This window comes from Plecotus auritus (genome assembly GCF_963455305.1).
Source record: "Plecotus auritus genome assembly, chromosome: 1".
In the NCBI taxonomy this organism is placed as follows: Eukaryota; Metazoa; Chordata; class Mammalia; order Chiroptera; family Vespertilionidae; genus Plecotus; species Plecotus auritus.
Genome location: NC_137770.1, coordinates 98,283,424 through 98,300,695, shown reverse-complemented (window position 1 = coordinate 98,300,695; position 17,272 = coordinate 98,283,424). Strand labels below are relative to the sequence as shown.

The 17,272-nt window shown below is 37.1% G+C and overlaps 1 protein-coding gene across 4 annotated transcripts in view; it reads right to left on the bottom strand.

Moving 5' to 3' along the window:
* MIPOL1 (mirror-image polydactyly 1) overlaps positions 1-17,272 on the bottom strand; it is a 357,237-nt gene that overhangs the window by 133,983 nt on the left and 205,982 nt on the right. For all 4 annotated transcript variants that reach the window (XM_080641822.1, XM_080641823.1, XM_080641824.1 and 1 more), the window contains one exon: positions 2,605-2,699. In XM_080641822.1, coding sequence (XP_080497948.1) covers positions 2,605-2,699 — 95 coding nt within the window. The remainder of the gene's footprint in view (positions 1-2,604; positions 2,700-17,272) is intronic.

Genomic DNA, 17,272 nt, shown 5'->3' with positions numbered 1-17,272 from the left:
GCCTCGGATGGCGGCTGCCCAGACAATGCCCGAGGCACAGGCAAGCCTCAGATGGCGGCTGCCCAGTGGCCCAAGGCCACACGAGGCTCAGGTAACCAGGGCCGGCTGAGGCTTGCACTGCCGACAGTGGCAGCAGCAGGGGTATGATGGGGCATTGCCTTTCCCTGATTGCCAGGTTGCCTCCCGCCCCTGAGGGCTCCTGGACTCTGAGAGGGGGCAGGCCAGGCTGAGGGACCCCCCTCCAGTGCATGAATTTTCATGCACTGGGCCTCTAGTATAGAATAGAGGGAAGCCTGTCATATTCACTCTATAGTTTAAAAAAAAGGGTGAGTGGATGGTATGTCTTCATCTACTATCAGGATTCTGGCTACTTATGGCCACATATAAACGCTGCTTCTAACTGCAAGCAAATGATTTCCCACAGACAGTCATCAACCAAACATACTGTATTAGTTTCCTAGGGCTGCTATAACAAAGTACCACAAACTGGGGCTTAAAACAACTGAAATTTATTGCCTCACAGTTCTGGAAGCTAAAAATCCAGATGTCTGCTAAGCTCTAAGAGAGAAATATTCCACACCTCCTCTAACTTTCAGTGTTTTCTGCCAATCATGGGTGTTCCTTGGTCTGTAGATGCATCACTCCGGGGACAAGGTTATCGTCTCCCCATGTCTTCAGTATAGTCTTCCCTCTATGCACGTGTCTCTCTGTCCAAATTTCCATGCTAATGGCTTCATTTGATTACCTCTGTAAAGACCCTATTTTCAAATAAGATCAAATTCTTAGGTACTAGATGTTAGGACTTCAACATATCTTTTTTGAGGGACACAATTCATCTCACAACACTAACCAACTACTGTATATGTAACACTGTTCCACAGCAGACATAGTTTGAGGATGGGGAAAAATCTCATCTATTTTTCAGCATTTCCTACAATTATGAATATAGGTGACAAACTACACCAGTGGTACTGGTGGTTCTTAAGAATTTGTACCCACAGGCACTATTGGTATTTTCATGTCACATTTCAGTACTTTAAGTTATCCCCAAAATACCATTCACCGTCTTCATTACTTTGAAATTACAGTTGTTCATAGACTTACTGTTAGATCTAGTTAGGGATTTAATGTACTAATAATGACTTATGTATATACTAAATACCATGAGATAATACTTTCATAATTGTATTTCAGTAAAATTGATTTTGATCTATTGCATTTTATGCACTTAACATTATTCTGAAAAGAAGGTCAAAATTCTAAAAATCTATCAATAACCTATAGCCCCAGTTAGTGAGTACTTGCATTTCAGACTTGAGGTTTTTTTTTTCTCAATCTCAGTAAGTATCAAAGCATATATAGAAATTTGTACATCATTTTTCAAATCTTTTTTAAAATCATGATCCACTATGAGGTTATATATTTTATACATAGCCCCATACACAATCTTAGTGCTCTCTCTTTTTCTTTCTCTCTCATGCAACACAAAACTGAAACAAAAGTATCATAAAACAGTATTCACCCCTTCTTACAAGAGATGCACTCTGCCATTTATATATTTTTTTCCATTAAAAAATGCCAGTGTGATCTACTGAATTAATTTCACAACTACTCTTGCAGCATAACTTAAATAAAGCTTAAAAATCCTTCAGTGGCATTCCTTTAGAAACTTCTCATATCCTATATAATAAAAGCCTAATATGCAAATTGTCCCCTCAGGAGGTTGTTCCACCTAGAGTTCGACTGGGAGACTGGGACATGTGCTGACCACGAGAGGGTGGTGCAAAAATGGCGGGCATCGGTGATGCAGCACTGGCAGCAGGGGCAGAGGAGGCACTGCCGGCCCTGATGGGCCCCAAGGAGAGCGGGACCATGGCGGGATGGTGGAGCAGGTGAGCGGGTGGCACCAGGCCAAGGGGGGTGCGAGCAGGGCCCCATCGCCCTGCTGATCCATCGCCACACAGACGGTGACCAGCGGCAGCAGCGGGAGGCAGCGCCGCCACCCGGCTCACAGGCACTGAGGAAGCCAGGCAGGGGCGCCCGGCCCGATCGATCGCCCTGCCGGCGGGATGTTGGAGCAGGTGAGGGGGTGGGCACCAGGCTACAGTGGGGTGCAAGGAGGGGCTGCGGGGCTGGGGGGCGCGAGCTGGGGTTGCGAGCCTGGAGGCGTGAGCTGGGGCCCTGATCCCCGATCGATCCCCACAGGCCACCCTGAGGGACCCCACCCGTGCATGAATTCATCGATGGGGCCTCTAGTTATACTGTAATAGGTGAAAGGCTGTTATTACTGATATTCATGTACCACTTTGAAAATACATGTCATCATTTTAGAGGTGGCATTTAGGTGAGTCAATAGTTCAACAGCTGACCAGGCTCCATTTAGACAACTGGTTATGAGTTATATAAGTTTTATAAATCTGATGGGATTCTAAACTTAAACCTTACCAAATGCAGGAAGGAAAAGAGGTAAATTATAAAAAATGCTTTGAGTACATGATGTTTAATTTCATTGAGGTATTTATTTCCTCATTCACCACTGTAAAATTGGGTACAAGCATTTCCCAAACCAACACTCACTTATGACCAGGCTAAAAAGAATTTTACCTGTAATAAACTCGAAGTGTCTGGATTTCTTCCTCCAGTTTTTTGTACTGTTGAACTGCAGTTTCTCTGGCTTGTTGCATGGCTAACAACTTTGCCTGCAAGCAATCAAATATTTTAAGAAATTTAAAATTAGTTTGATATATTAAAATACAGTACTATAGTATGAATAGGAGTCTTAAATTTATGATAGTTTTAAACCTATCAGTATTTTTAGGAATGTTTAATAAGTTTCCACAAAATAATCCAATTATATCAATAACAGAAATACTGTAGACTTGAACCTATTAAATATACCAACTTTGCTCATTTCTAAACTTCAACCTTATTCATCTGTATCATCAGATATATGCCCTTCTGCAATGTTTAACTTTAACACAGAATTCAGAATGTGGAACAGGGGTTCAGAGCAATATCAAGAGTTGAGATAAGCGCACTGGGTGTTTCAGATACAAATTTAATGTGGCTCCACTGCCTGATCAGACTAGATTTTCTTTTAACTTTATTAATAGTAAAACTCAGAAAATTCTAAATATGTTGTTAAGCCATCTTTGATATTTAACATTAAAAACACACACACACAAGACTGATTCCTACAGATATGATTTAACCTTTTCTGTTCCTTTTCTGCAGGAAAAAAAAGTCTATAAAGGGAGAATGGGAGCAATCCTGAATATTAGAGATATTTTATAAAAGAAATGCTATTGTTCCTCTCTGCCTATAAAATTCAAATTAAAGGTTCTGCAATCAGTATTTCTATAGGGTTCAAACTAGTAATTTTAAAAGAATTGCCACCTTCCAATCATCATTCCTATTGGATTTCAGGCATAGCCAAAATGTTCTTAACTTTTAAAATATGGTACTGCAAAATCAGATTTCAGTTTTGTTTACTTGGAGTTTAATTTGCATGAAAACAATGTCTTTCACTTTAAATGATGCTTGATAGATAATACAGAGCAAATTATAATCACACATCTCACAAACTACACTAATGGCAACAGAGGCAGAAATTCACTAATTTTGCTGAACTCATATGACTTACTGGAATTATTTTCTTACATAAGGATGAAGTCATAAGACAAATTGTGAAATCCGGATCATAGTGTAATATAAGTGATCACTAAACAATGCCACTTTTCTATTTTAATAATGGAGAATTATAAAAACATTCAGCAGTTTGGACCTTTGTGTATACATTTAGGCACTAAATTAATTAACTTTTCTCTAGCTGGGCTAGCAAATTCTAACAGTTACCTTATACAATAGAATACTACTCAGCCATAAGAAAATATGCCATTTGTGACAACATAGATAGACCTTGAGAACATTATGCTAAGTGAAATAAGTCATGCAGAAAAAGTTAAGAACCATATGATTTCACTCGTATGTAGGCTATAAAACAAACTCATGGACAGACAGCAGAGTGGTGGCTGCCACAGGGAGGGAAGGTAGGGAGTGGAGGGATCTAATATGAGGTGAAGGAAGATCACTTGACTTTGGGTGGTGGGCGCACAGTGAAATACACAGATCTTGTAACATACAAATCCACACCTGAAACCTGTATGGTCCTACTGACCAATGTCACCCCAATCAATTTAATTAAAAAATTAAATTAGCACTTGTTTTATGTCACATTCTAGAATTATAGATGAAACATTCTCATAAATTATTAAAAAGCACTTCAAATAAAAATAGGTGCCTGGTTCTTGATGCCAATAATGAACAACTTTGCCAACTTTCAGTATATTATAAAATGTGACTGAAATAGTAGCTTGGGAGACACAGATACCCACTGTGTCCATGGCCAGTAAAAAATATTCACACAAAAAAGCACATATCATATTAAACTTACATGTATTTAAGGAATATCAATATGAGACAGGTAACAGACAATTTGCTAAATAAATGTTACCTTAATTGATTATTCTGACTATTTTTTACCTGGTACTTCCAGGGGAAAAAAAACACTACCCAAAAATATAAACCCATGTTCTAGCAGGAAAATGCCACAATGAAGATTCTGCTTAAGAAAGCTCTGCCATAAAAATAGAATCATGAAAACTTTATTTAAATTCCTGAGTTTTGGAGTTGAACATTTCACTTTCCACATTTAGTTGGTTATAAAGATTTGGTGTTGTGTCACAGCAATCAACCTAATTTATCAATTCCAAAAATCTAATCTTCTGCCGAGGCACTGAAGTCCGTCTTCAAAGCTATGATAAACTTTGTGGCTTTACAACCTCCTTCCTCTATCAGATATGTTTTTATCTGGCCAGCACATCTTTTTTGAAGGGAAATGCCCTTAGCCTATGCCACAGTGATCTTGTTCAGTCCTGGAGGATAGGATGAACTCACGTAGATATGATCCAGGTTGCTCTACACCATTAGGCCTAAGGAGAAAATAATCCTGATGACATCATTTGTGTCCCCAGACCCACAAGGACCAAACAAATTCTTACCCATTTCTTGGACTTCCTGGGTACAGTAACCCTTTTTTTCTTTGGGTTTATGCTAGTTTGAGTTGGATTTATGTTATATGTAATGTAAGAAAATAAAACTACAAAAAATCTAATTTAAATGTGCTATTTCTATTGCATTTTCTAATTTCATTAATAGTACATAATTCCAACATGTTACACGTCAAAAATAAATTTCATATCACCAACATTAAGAAAATTAACAAATCAGATATTTTCCCTGGTTTTGTGCCATTATATTTCCCATAATCTTTGGCAATTATTTTTATAAAAACTATATGCATTCATTTATGTTTATATTCACATAAAAATACATGTAAAAAAACAAAATTCAAAAAGTATAAAAAAGATACAATGTAAAGTAAATCTTTCTGCCACCTCCAACTCTCAGAACTACAAATCCTCCCTGATATTATTACTTACCTGTTTGTTGTATATCCTTCCAGAGATACTGTACACATATATATATTTGCAGCTAAATATACCTATTTATAATACTGATGACATTCTTTACAATTATAAACCTTATTTTAAATTGAAAAACAGTTTGCTGTTTTGCCTCCTTAAAAAATTCCTCCACCCCAACACATGCATCACACTGACTGTTCACATTCCCTCCCTCCATCCCACCCCCAAAGTGAGACACTTGCATGAATTTGGGTTCATCATTTTCAAATACATAGTTATGTACTTATAGATAATATATCTCACTGTTTACAGGTCTTTAAACATGATATAAAGACTAGAGGCCCGATGCAGGAAGATTCGCGCAAGAATGGGCCTTCCTTCCCCTGGCTGCCAGCACCATCTTCGCTCCAGCCTGGAGCCGCATTTCTGCCTTTGCTCCAGCCCGGAGCTGCCGTCTTTCTGCCTTCCCACACTGCCCAGAGGCCCAGAGCGGCTGGGGCGGTGTGGAATGCCTGCGTCATCACCATGGCGACAACACAGGTGTCCTACCCCGCCCTTGGCTGCTTGGCGCCTGCATATGCAAATTAACCCCGGAGCTGGTGGGCGTCACGAAGGCACAGTCAATTTGCATCTTTCTCTTTTATTAGTGTAGATACTCTAGATATTTCACAGACAATTGCTTTTTTGGTCCGTATTATACTTCTATTATTCTTATCGATACAAGAATCCATTCTGATAATACTTATCTTTATACAATGTTCCCCTGTGCACCATTATAGTCAATGCCATCATGTTACACCCAACCCCTGTCAACCACTTATGTGATTTTTATCCCTATAGTTTTGCCTTTTCTAGAATGTCAGATAAATGGATTCACATGGTAGGTAGCCTTTTGAATTTGACTTATTTCACTTAATGCTTTTTGAGATTTGTTCATATTACTACATGTATCAGTTAATTCCTTTATATCACTGAGTAGTACTCCATTGTATGGATATAACATAATCTGTATATCCATTCATCAGTTGATGGACATTTGGGTTGTTTTCAGCTTTTGGAATTATTTAAAAAGCTGCTATAAACATCTGCATATAGGTAATTTTGTGGAAATATACCTCATTTCTCCCAAATAAATTCCAAGGAGTGGAATTACTGACTTCTATGGTATATGTGCATATATAATACATATACTGTCTATATATAACATATATGTACTTTATAGTTAAATATATTATAAATTGCCAAACTTGTTGCCTAAATTTATATAACTTTTAAGAATCTGTGCCTAACTACTAACAATGCCACTTGTTGAATGCCTACTAAAGGAAGTCGGGCACTATATCAAGTATTTGAAATACATTGTATAGTCTATCCTCACAGCTACACTATGAGATTATTCCTATCATTCCTATTTTATAGGTGATAAAATGAGACTCATGGACATTATATCACATGTAAATATAACACAGCTAGTGACTAATACAACTGAAATATAAATTCAGGCCTGTCTGGTCCAAATACATTGTATTTTCCCTTTACACACACACAGAGACACTATGTATACACATATATGTATGTGGTTGTATGTACACACATACATACAGCCACATACATATATATAAACATCTTTATATATATTTTAAATCAATCTATATTCTCAAGAACATGACAGACAAGAAAAAGATTATTCAGTAATTTGAAACACAAAACGAATGTGTGGGTTGACAAGAACTTGGTTAATTTATAACCGTCACAGCCACACTGGCAGGGAAAAGGACAAGCAGAGATATCCCAGATACCCTTGAGTATGTCACCTATTTATTTATTTATTTATTTATTTATATTGAGATATAACTAAAATACAATACTCTATTAGTTTCAGGTGTACAATATAGTAATTTGACATATACATTACAAAATTGTCACAATAAGTCTATTGACCATTTGTCTCCATACAAAGTTGGTAAAATATTATCTATAATCCCCTGCTGTATGTTCCATTTCATGACTTGTTTATCTTATAACTAGAAGTTTGTATCTTTTGGTTCCCTTCACCCATTTTGCCTACCCGAGTCACCTGGCAACCATCTGTTCTGTGTCTATAAGTTTGGTTTTTGTTTTTTGTGGTTTTTTTTTTTCTCATAGATTCCACATATAAGTTAAATCATATGGTTTTTGTCTTTCTCTTTCTGACTTATTTCACCTAGCATAATACTCTCAAAGTGCATCCATTTTGTTGCAAATGGCAAGATTTCACTCCTTTATGGCTGATTAATATTTCAGTGTGTATGTACAACACATCTTTTTCCTCATTCATCTGTTGATGGACACTTAGGTTGTCCCATATCTTGGCTATTGTAAGTAATGCAGCAATGATGATAAGGGTACATATATATATTTCAAATTAGTGTTTTCATTTTCCTTGTATATATCTAGAAGTGAAATCGCTGGACCATAAGGTAGTTACTGTCTGTGTATCTATTATCAACACTACATTTCTACTCCCTTGTTTTAGATGTCAAATTTTACATCTTTTTATTTTGTGTATCCCTTAACTAATCATAGTTATAGTTGATTTGACTACTTTTGTTTTTTTACCTTCATATTAATATTTATATATGGTTGATCTATTACCTTTTCTATATATTTGCCTTTACATGGTAGAATTTCCTTCCTTCATATATTTTATTTCTAGTTATAGCTTTTTTTTTTTTTTTCAGCTTAATAAAGCCACTTTAACATTATTTTGTAAAGCCAGGTTAGTGGTGATGAACTCCTTTAGCTTTAGCTTGTCTTGGACACTTTTTCCTTCAATTCTGAATGTTACCCTTACTGGGTATTCTTAGTTGGAGCTTTTTCCTTTCTGTATTTTGAATATATCATGCCAATCCCTTCTGGCTTGCATAGTTTCTAAACAGTCTTATGAGGTTGCCCTTATATGTAACTAGTTGTTATTTTCTTCCTGCTTTTAAAGATTCTTTTTAAAAAATATTTTTTTTATTGATTTCAGAGAGGAAGGGAGAGAGAGAGAGATAGAAACATTAATGATGAGAATCATTGATCGGCTGCTTCCTGAATGCCTCTTACTGGGAATTGAGCCTGCAACCCAGGCATATGCCCTGAGGAATCGAACCATGACCTCCTGGTTCACAGATAGATTGATGCTCAATAACTGAGCCATGCCAGCAGGGCTAAAGATTCTTTATCTTTCAGTTTAGACTTTAAATTATAATGTGTCTTGATGTAGATATCTTTGGGCTCATCTTGTTTGGGACTCTGTGCTTCCTGAATAAGGATATTTATTTCCTTCCCTAGAATATAGGCAAGTTTTCAAATTATTTCTTCAAATAAGTTTTCTGCCCTTTTCTCTTTGTCTTCTGACTCTGGGATCCCTATAATGTGAATGTCTATATGCTTGATGTTGTCCCACAGGTTCCTTAAGCTATCCTCACCTAAAAATATTTGTTGTTCTACCGTATTTGGGTAATTTCCACTTCTATGTGTTCCAGGTCACTGATCCATTCTGTTTCCTCTAATCTGCTATAGATTCCCACTTGTGTATTTTTCTGTTCCGTTATTGTATTTTCATCTCTGCAAGTACTGTTTGGTACTTTCTTATACTTTCTCTTCATTGAAGTTTTCAACGTGTTCATCCTTTCCTCCTCCTAATTTCGTGAGCATTTTTATGCCCTACTTTGAACTCTTTATCATATCATGTAAAATACTTGTCTTTGTTTCACTGAGGTTTCTTCCTGGGGTTTTACCTGTTCCTTCATTTGGAATATGTTCCTTTGTTTACTCATTTCGAGTGACTTTCTGTGTTTGTTTCTGTGTATTATGCTAAACAGCTCTCACATGTCTAGAAGGAGCAGCTCTATGTAAGACATGAATCTTACCACATAACCTTGCTCTAGCTCTTGGTTGTCTCTCAAGCTCTTGCTCTGATTGTTTCAGACCTATGGTGTCCGGTCCTGGTGCTCACTGGGCTCCCCCTGTGGTCTCTTTTTGTACCGTTGGCTCTGGCAGGGTCTAGCAAGCTGTGTAGGAGGCTGGAGCCATATCTGTCAGGTTGTGTGAGTGACACGGCGTAGGGGCAGTGCTGTTTTCCTGCCTCTGTTAGCAGGTTAAAATGGGGGTACAAAATGGTACCCACCTGCACTGATGCCACCAAGGTAGAGGGAGCTAGCAAAGATGGTATCTGCCAGTGTACCATTCCCAGGGGGAACCCCAACAGATTCCTGCCCCTCTGGCAGGTGCTTCAATTCTAGCTGGTGAACTGTTGTTTTTTGTGCTGTGTCCTGGGGCAAGTGGGTCTATGCACAAGCTAGTTAAGAGTGGAATCCTTGTTCCCTACAGTCCTGTGTTTCTCCTAAGTGTGAGTGTGGTTTTTCAAAGCCAAATGTCTTGGGGACTCCTCTCCAGTGCAGGAGCAGAGGGCTAGGGTGCCTGTGTGGGGTACAAATCTGCTGCTTCTTAAGGAGAAAATCCATTTACACACATATTATTTCCTTTGTTTTTCTGAGGGTCACTGTAGCAGGGGAGGGGCTTTCAGCCAGGGTGTGTCTCTGCCTCTCCTGCAAATCTCAAGAAAGCCCTTTTATCCTTTGAGGTGGAGGTGTTCAGCTAGCTCTCAAGTTTTTATCAGAGGGAATTGCTCCTTTTGTAGTTGTATATTTGTTGTGTCTGTAGGAGGAGGTGAGTTCAGGGTCTTTCTGTGCTACCATCTTGAACTGCCTCCTCATGCCATCTTTTAATATAACACTTAAGTCTTTCCACATATGATTATACTTTTTTGTTTTTTATTCTAACTCTTCAGTCTTACTCCACTCTCTACCAAAATCCTACCCCACGTAAAAATGCAAGAAACTTGTTGCTGTACTTCTAATAATTATTTACATCATTTACATTCAGTTTGATCCATATAATGTTATAGGCATGAAGGAGTCTTATAAATGCGAGTCATGTGTGTACTTAGTCTTAGTAATGGGAACAACTGGGAGTCATAACTGCATTTAATATTAGTTGTACCTTCTGTTTCTTCAATGTTCAAAATGTATTGCTCTCTGTAATAGCAGTAGGGATATAAATATTCTGTTGCTTGCTCCACCGAAATTTGCCTATAAAAACATTAGTCTTAGCTAAGATTTCTCCTAAATCCAATAATTTTACTATTGTAACAAAAAAGTATTCCTAAGCCTATATAATCACAACTATAATTGTAACACTCTCTAAACAAACTTCATAAAGTTATCACCAAATTTTATTGAATCTAAGATGCTATAAATCTTAAAATATACCATAATTTTATGCAGAAAAATCAGGTCAATTATACTTCTAAGATATCATCTATTATAACAAGCATATGGGAATGTTAAAATGTGAAATACTAACCCAAATTATTTCCCCCTCCAAAACAATAAAATTCTCCTCTAAACAATACCAAAATATTTTTTCCTGCTTGCAGCATGTGTTTTAAAATTTTGCTCATCTCCTCACCCCACTCACAAAATCCCCACCTTGTCCTTTTTGTTTAGTATTCTCTATTAAATAAAGAAAACCACAACATTCCCCATCCTTCCTTTTGCTTTTTTTACACAGAGAAAATGCTGAAGTTTTTATCGCAGTCTCCAGTGGTATAGTAGTACTCTTACGTTTCTCCCAACTACCTTTCGTACTTGCTTCCCAACATGTAAGAGGTATTGTTTAAAACCTGGTAAGAAGCAGCTGAACATTATAATTCCGGGTGAAATAATGAACCAAATCATCACTCAACAACAGTTATTGATAATAATGAAAGTTTACAGTTTAATCAGTGTATGTTTTATATCTTCAGTATTTTCTCAATATACCTTAAATTTTTGGGTAACATCTTTTTTCTTTCTACTTTCATTGAGATATAATCAACATAAAACACTGTATTAGTTGTACAATATAATGATTTAATGTATGTGTATATTGAAAAATGAGTACCACAGTAAGTTTAGTTAACATTCATTACCTCACATATAATTTTTTTTCTTGTGATGTTAAGATTTATTCTCTTGGGAACATTCAAAGATATGATACTGTACTGTTAATTTAGTTACCATTCTGTACATCACATCTCTAGAACTTATTTACTTTAAGTGACTGAAAAATAGGGTTGGTTAACTAATGTTAGGTTAGTCATATAATTAAATGTCTCATTATTCTCAAACTATATATCTTAAACAGTGCCATCCATTTGTACTGCCACTGTATTAGAAATAAACTGTTTCCTTAAAGTTTTTTCTAGTAATTTATAAAGATAGACAAAGAAAAGACTACACTGTTCATATCACTGAACACTATTTGTTTTGGATTTTGTTAAGAAACCACTTTTATCTTACTTTAAAATCTTGTTATGTTTGGTTTGAATGTGTTTTTAATGGTAATAGTTTTATATAGTTAAGCCTTCCTTTGGTAACTCCAAGACCATTAATGGAATTCTGTTTTTATCAGAGAACAGAAGCATTTGATCTTATGCATGATATCTGCTAAATAAAGAAACATACAGTACAAATTAAATCACAGAACCAAATAATTTTAGGCCTGAAAAGGATGTTAGAGGTAACAGAGTCCCCTACTTTTATAGTGAGAAAATTGTTGCTAATACAACTTATTTAGGGAAACATTTGGAAATTGTCCAAGGTTTCACAGCTGATTACAAAGGAAAGTGGGAACTAGAATACAAGTATCCAATAAACATTGCTTATTCTACTATATGATATGGCATTTCAATGGTATAATTTAATATGTATGTTAGTTGTTTTAACACAACTGCTTTTTAAAATATATTTTATTGATTTTTTTACAGAGAGGAAGGAAGAGGGATAGAGAGTTAGAAACATCGATGAGAGAGAAACATCTATCAGCTGCCTCATGCACACTCCCCACTGGGGATGTGCCCACAACCAAGGTACATGCCCTTGACCAGAATCGAACCTGGGACCCTTGAGTCTGCAGGCCGACGCTCTATCCACTGAGCCAAACCGGTTAGGGCTAACACAACTGTTTTTATAGCATAACTGTAAATATGTAGACTGCATTAAACATATCTATAAGATATCTAATTGAATATTTTTTAAAAAATAGGCCTAATTAGAAAATTGCTCAAACATATCTATTACCATCCTAGTATTTGTCTCCTCAGAAAGAGGTTAAGAACCTAGTAAAGAAACATAACTAAATATCTTACAAAAGGATATCTAAAAAAATTAAAAGTTAATATCAGAGGAATGAAAATAACTAAATTTCAATTATACCCCTCCCCTTGACAGAAAGACTTGGATAGTTTACCACAGTATGTTACCAAAGTGTATTGTATTGGTCTTTAAGGGTGATTCCGTACAGGTTATGTTTTTGTCCTCATCTCATGCCTCCTAGAGAGGGATGAGCACATTCCTGACTCGAAAGTCATAGATGCACTGTATAGTGATTTAGTGACATGAGAAAGGGAAGAAAACAGTTTGTAATAGAAACAGAGATTAAATCATTCATAGGCAGAAAATGATCCATGGGCAGTAAGAAGAGCCCATGAAACAGAGAAAGGGAAAGTTGAGAGAAGTACGCCAGGAAGAAACAGCACAATGATTACTAGTAAAAGCAAACTTGGGTTTGGCTACCAGCAATTGCAACTATAACTCTGAATTAGGTCCACTGAACCTTAATTTTCTCATTGGTAAGATGGGGGTGATGATACCCATTTCACAGGATTTTTATGCAAGGATAAAATGAGATGACTTACAATATAGGCGCATCAAAGCGAACAAATATGTAAACCATATAATAGACACCATTGAAATTTTTGTGTTGTTACTGTGGAAACTGATGTCAGTAAGGAATAGTAATGTACCAAGTACCAGGTTAATAAGGTAGAAGGGATTAGGCTTAAAAGTGCTAATTCAAACCAAGTGGTAGTCTACAGCAGGGTCATTGAAGTCCAGATAGTAAATATTTTAGACTTGTGAGCTATAGTCTCTATTGCAACTATCAACTGTTGTAGATAAAAGCAGCCATATGTAAGTGAATAGGCATAACTATGTGCCAATAAAACATTATTTAGAAAAACAGGCCCAAAGGCCACAGTTTGCAGACTATGGATCTAGAACAGTGGTTCTCAACCTTTCTAATGCCGCGACCCTTTAATACAGTTCCTCATGTTGTGGTGACCCCCAACCATAAAATTATTTTCGTTTCTACTTCATAACTGTAATTTTGCTACTGTTAATGAATCGTTATGTAAATATCTGTGTTTTCCGATGGTCTTAGGCGACCCTGCTAGCGGTTCTCAACCTGTGGGTCGTGACTGCTGCTGTAGAGCCTAAGACCATCGGAAAACACAGATATTTACATTACCATTCATTAACAGTAGCAAAATTACAGTTATGAAGTAGCAACGAAAATAATTTTATGGTTGGGGGTCACCACAACATGAGGCACTGTATTAAAGGGTCGCGGCATTAGAAAGGTTGAGAACCACTGATCTAGAATATCAGAGACTACAGGTTTGCATAAAGCCCAGAATATCTCTGTTGGTCTTTATAAATTTTGGTTAAGTTGTTAGGTACCTGAAAAAGTGAAAAATGGAAATGCTGACCACATTTTCAATACACTTGTTCTATCTAAAATGAACATGTTTCTGAAGGAAATGCAACAAATTCACACTGTTCTAGAACAGTTTCTTCAGGACATATAGTGACAGGCAGGAAAAAGAGTTAATTGTGACAGCATGGTAGCATTGCATTGCAACAGGAAACCATCTTGCCAGGGAGGTGTGCTTTCACCTATTACATACAAAGCAAAACAAATTTTAAAAACCCTGTAGCTTTAAATTATTAATTTAGTTTTAGTTAATCTGAGGTTAATATAGTTTCAATAAAATTATTTTTATTAGTATTTGCATGGCATAACTTTTACATGTCTTTTTTATTTTCATCACTTTTATATGCCTACTAGGGGCCCAGTGCACAAATTTGTGCACCTTGAAAGGAACTGTGGGCCGCAAGGCTGCTGTGGGCAAAGGGGCGGGTCTCAGCCCATCCTCTGTGCCCCCACCCGGCCCCCCCTGCTACGGTCCCTGGTCCCTTGTCTGCTGGAAGCCCCGCTCCTGCTGCCACCACTCCCACACGCTGACAGCGCTGGCCCCGATCACCCCTCAGGAGCAGGGGGAGGTGGAGAGAACCCCCAAGGGACAATCAGTGCTGGCAGCTGCCGCTCACACCTGTTGATGGCGCTGAGCGATCGGGGCCGGCACCAGGTGCTGGCAGCGGGTGTGAGCAGTGGCTCCAGTGCTAGCAGCAGGTGCAAGTGGGGCCGGCACCGGCAACAGGTGTGAGTGCCGGGCGGGACTGTGCACGCAGGAGCAAAGAATATTCAGTAACCACCAGAGGCTCTCCCCGATGACAGCGACTGGCGCCCTGCCTTTGTCTGGTGCCCCTGCTCACCTGCTCCACTATCCTGCCACGGCTGATACCCACCATGTTCTGTGCTCTGCCACACGTGCCCCCTGGTGGTCAGTGCACATCATAGCGAGCGGTAGTTCGGTTGTTCCGCCATTTGGTCTATTTGCACATTAGGGTTTTATATACATAGATGTTTAGATATGATTATTATAAACTAGTGGCCTGGTGCACGAATTCATGCACACTGAAAGGGAATTAATTAGAAGAAATATTTTAATATCGCTATTCGCCCTTTTTCTATAATAGAAGTGTCAGAGATTAAAGAAAATTAGAAAAATGTATATGAAAGTAATATATAAATTTATTAATAAACAATAACAACATGATATAACAGCAACAAAGACATGGTATAAAAACAACAAAAACATGATATAAAAACAACGTTGATACAAATAATGACTGATAAATTGATGAAACTTATTCTAATATCTCCCTGTATACCACATTAAGAGTAAAAACACTTTCAGAGTGCTGGACTAACGTCCCTTGTGATGACGTATTTACAACTTTAATGTTACATGCTCTTTGAATTCGAGAGAAAGCAATAAATAATAGACCATGTCCGAAAACGGGTTCAGGTAGAAATATTCCTACTCTGTCTGGAGTTTGTCCTTGTGATTTATTAATTGTTATTGCAAATGCTGGCATCATGGGAAACTACCTTCGAATTAATTTAAATGGGAGGCCAGTGTCAGACGGAACAAATCAATTCTTGGAATCAGAACAACCTCTCGTTCTGCAGATCCTGTTAATACTTCAGCTTTGATTATGTTAGGTCACAATCTTTTGATAATAAATCTGGTACCATTACAAAGACCCCATTTACCATTAAGATTTCTCAGTATCATGATAATTGCACCTACTTTTAATTTTAATTTATGACACGGCATCCCCGAAGGAGTAATACTATTAAGAAATTGGATGGGAAAATTTTCCTTTTCGGCATCATCTGTTGAATCAATGGAATCATCACTCAAATAGGTGTGAAAAATCTCCATCAAGTATATCCAAAATTTCTTCATTTAATTTATGAACGTGCTCATTTTTAGGACAAAGAATTGTATGTTTAGATATATATTTTAACATTATCTATAGATATACTATTTCCAACGGTAGTTTCAATAATAGATCCATTACAAATCATTTCACGGGGGATTTCAATAATATCCATTCCTAAATTAAAACTGCTATCAAGTTTACCATCTCCAACTTTTACTAACCATTCACTATAAGCAGAATCCTCTGATCTCATATTTGTTTTAAGAGACAACTTTCTGAAACATCCCCAAACACTACAGTACTTTAAACTCATCTGTACTATGGCTGATCACATAGCATGTGGCAAAACACGGAGACACTGTTGAAAATCCCCTCTGAGAAGGAGAACTTTCCCACCAAATGCAACATTCAAATTCATAATTTCTCTTAGTAATCTATCTTTGGAGTTTATAGCATGACTTGATGCCATGGTGCATTCATCAATAATGAGAAGTTGGGCCTTTTTAATAGTTATAGCAACTTCACTCTTTATATTGAGTCTAGAAATTGAAGTTTCATTTAATGGAATTGGTAATTTATATTGGGAACAAAAGGTTCTTCCACCGAGAAGTAATTGGCACATTGTCATTTTCAGATCTAGATGTGAGATAATCCATCAAACCACAATATTTTTCAACTCTCAACTTAGATTGGTTTGCTTTAATGAAATTTATACGATTGGCTTCCATTTTTGAATATGAATTGACAATAATCTGTTGAGTTAATTCTCCTGCATTTGAAATAGGATTGAACGTGTCCCTAACAGAGAGATGAAATCCATAATACTGTATTTGTGTGACTCTTGCCCTTACATTTCATCTAGAACTATTCTTGATTACACTGTCATCTCTGAGTCTTAATGCAATATCCATTCCCCAGCCTTTTTTACCATGTGGAAAAAGAATAGGATACGTCATTGCATCTAATGTAGGAAACAGGATACTGATTTGTTTCATTTTCGTGGCATTCAGATTATTGGGATCTGGTTTACAATGAATGAGCAAGTCCCTTTCAAAAGGAGGTTGTCCATCTTCATTTCTGAATATGATGGCAACCTCGGTTCTATGGGGAGAATTATATCTACCTGGGTCACTGTTACGATCGTATTTAATCGCCATTGTTACTTCCATGGGAGCAATACCTTTCACTGCTGCTTCAGATTGTGTTTCTTTTTCTACCTCATGTAGCATCTTGTACGATTTTGTTAATTCATTTATTTCATGCGTGAGGTTGTGGATGTTGATCATGAGTCTTTCTGAGAAACCT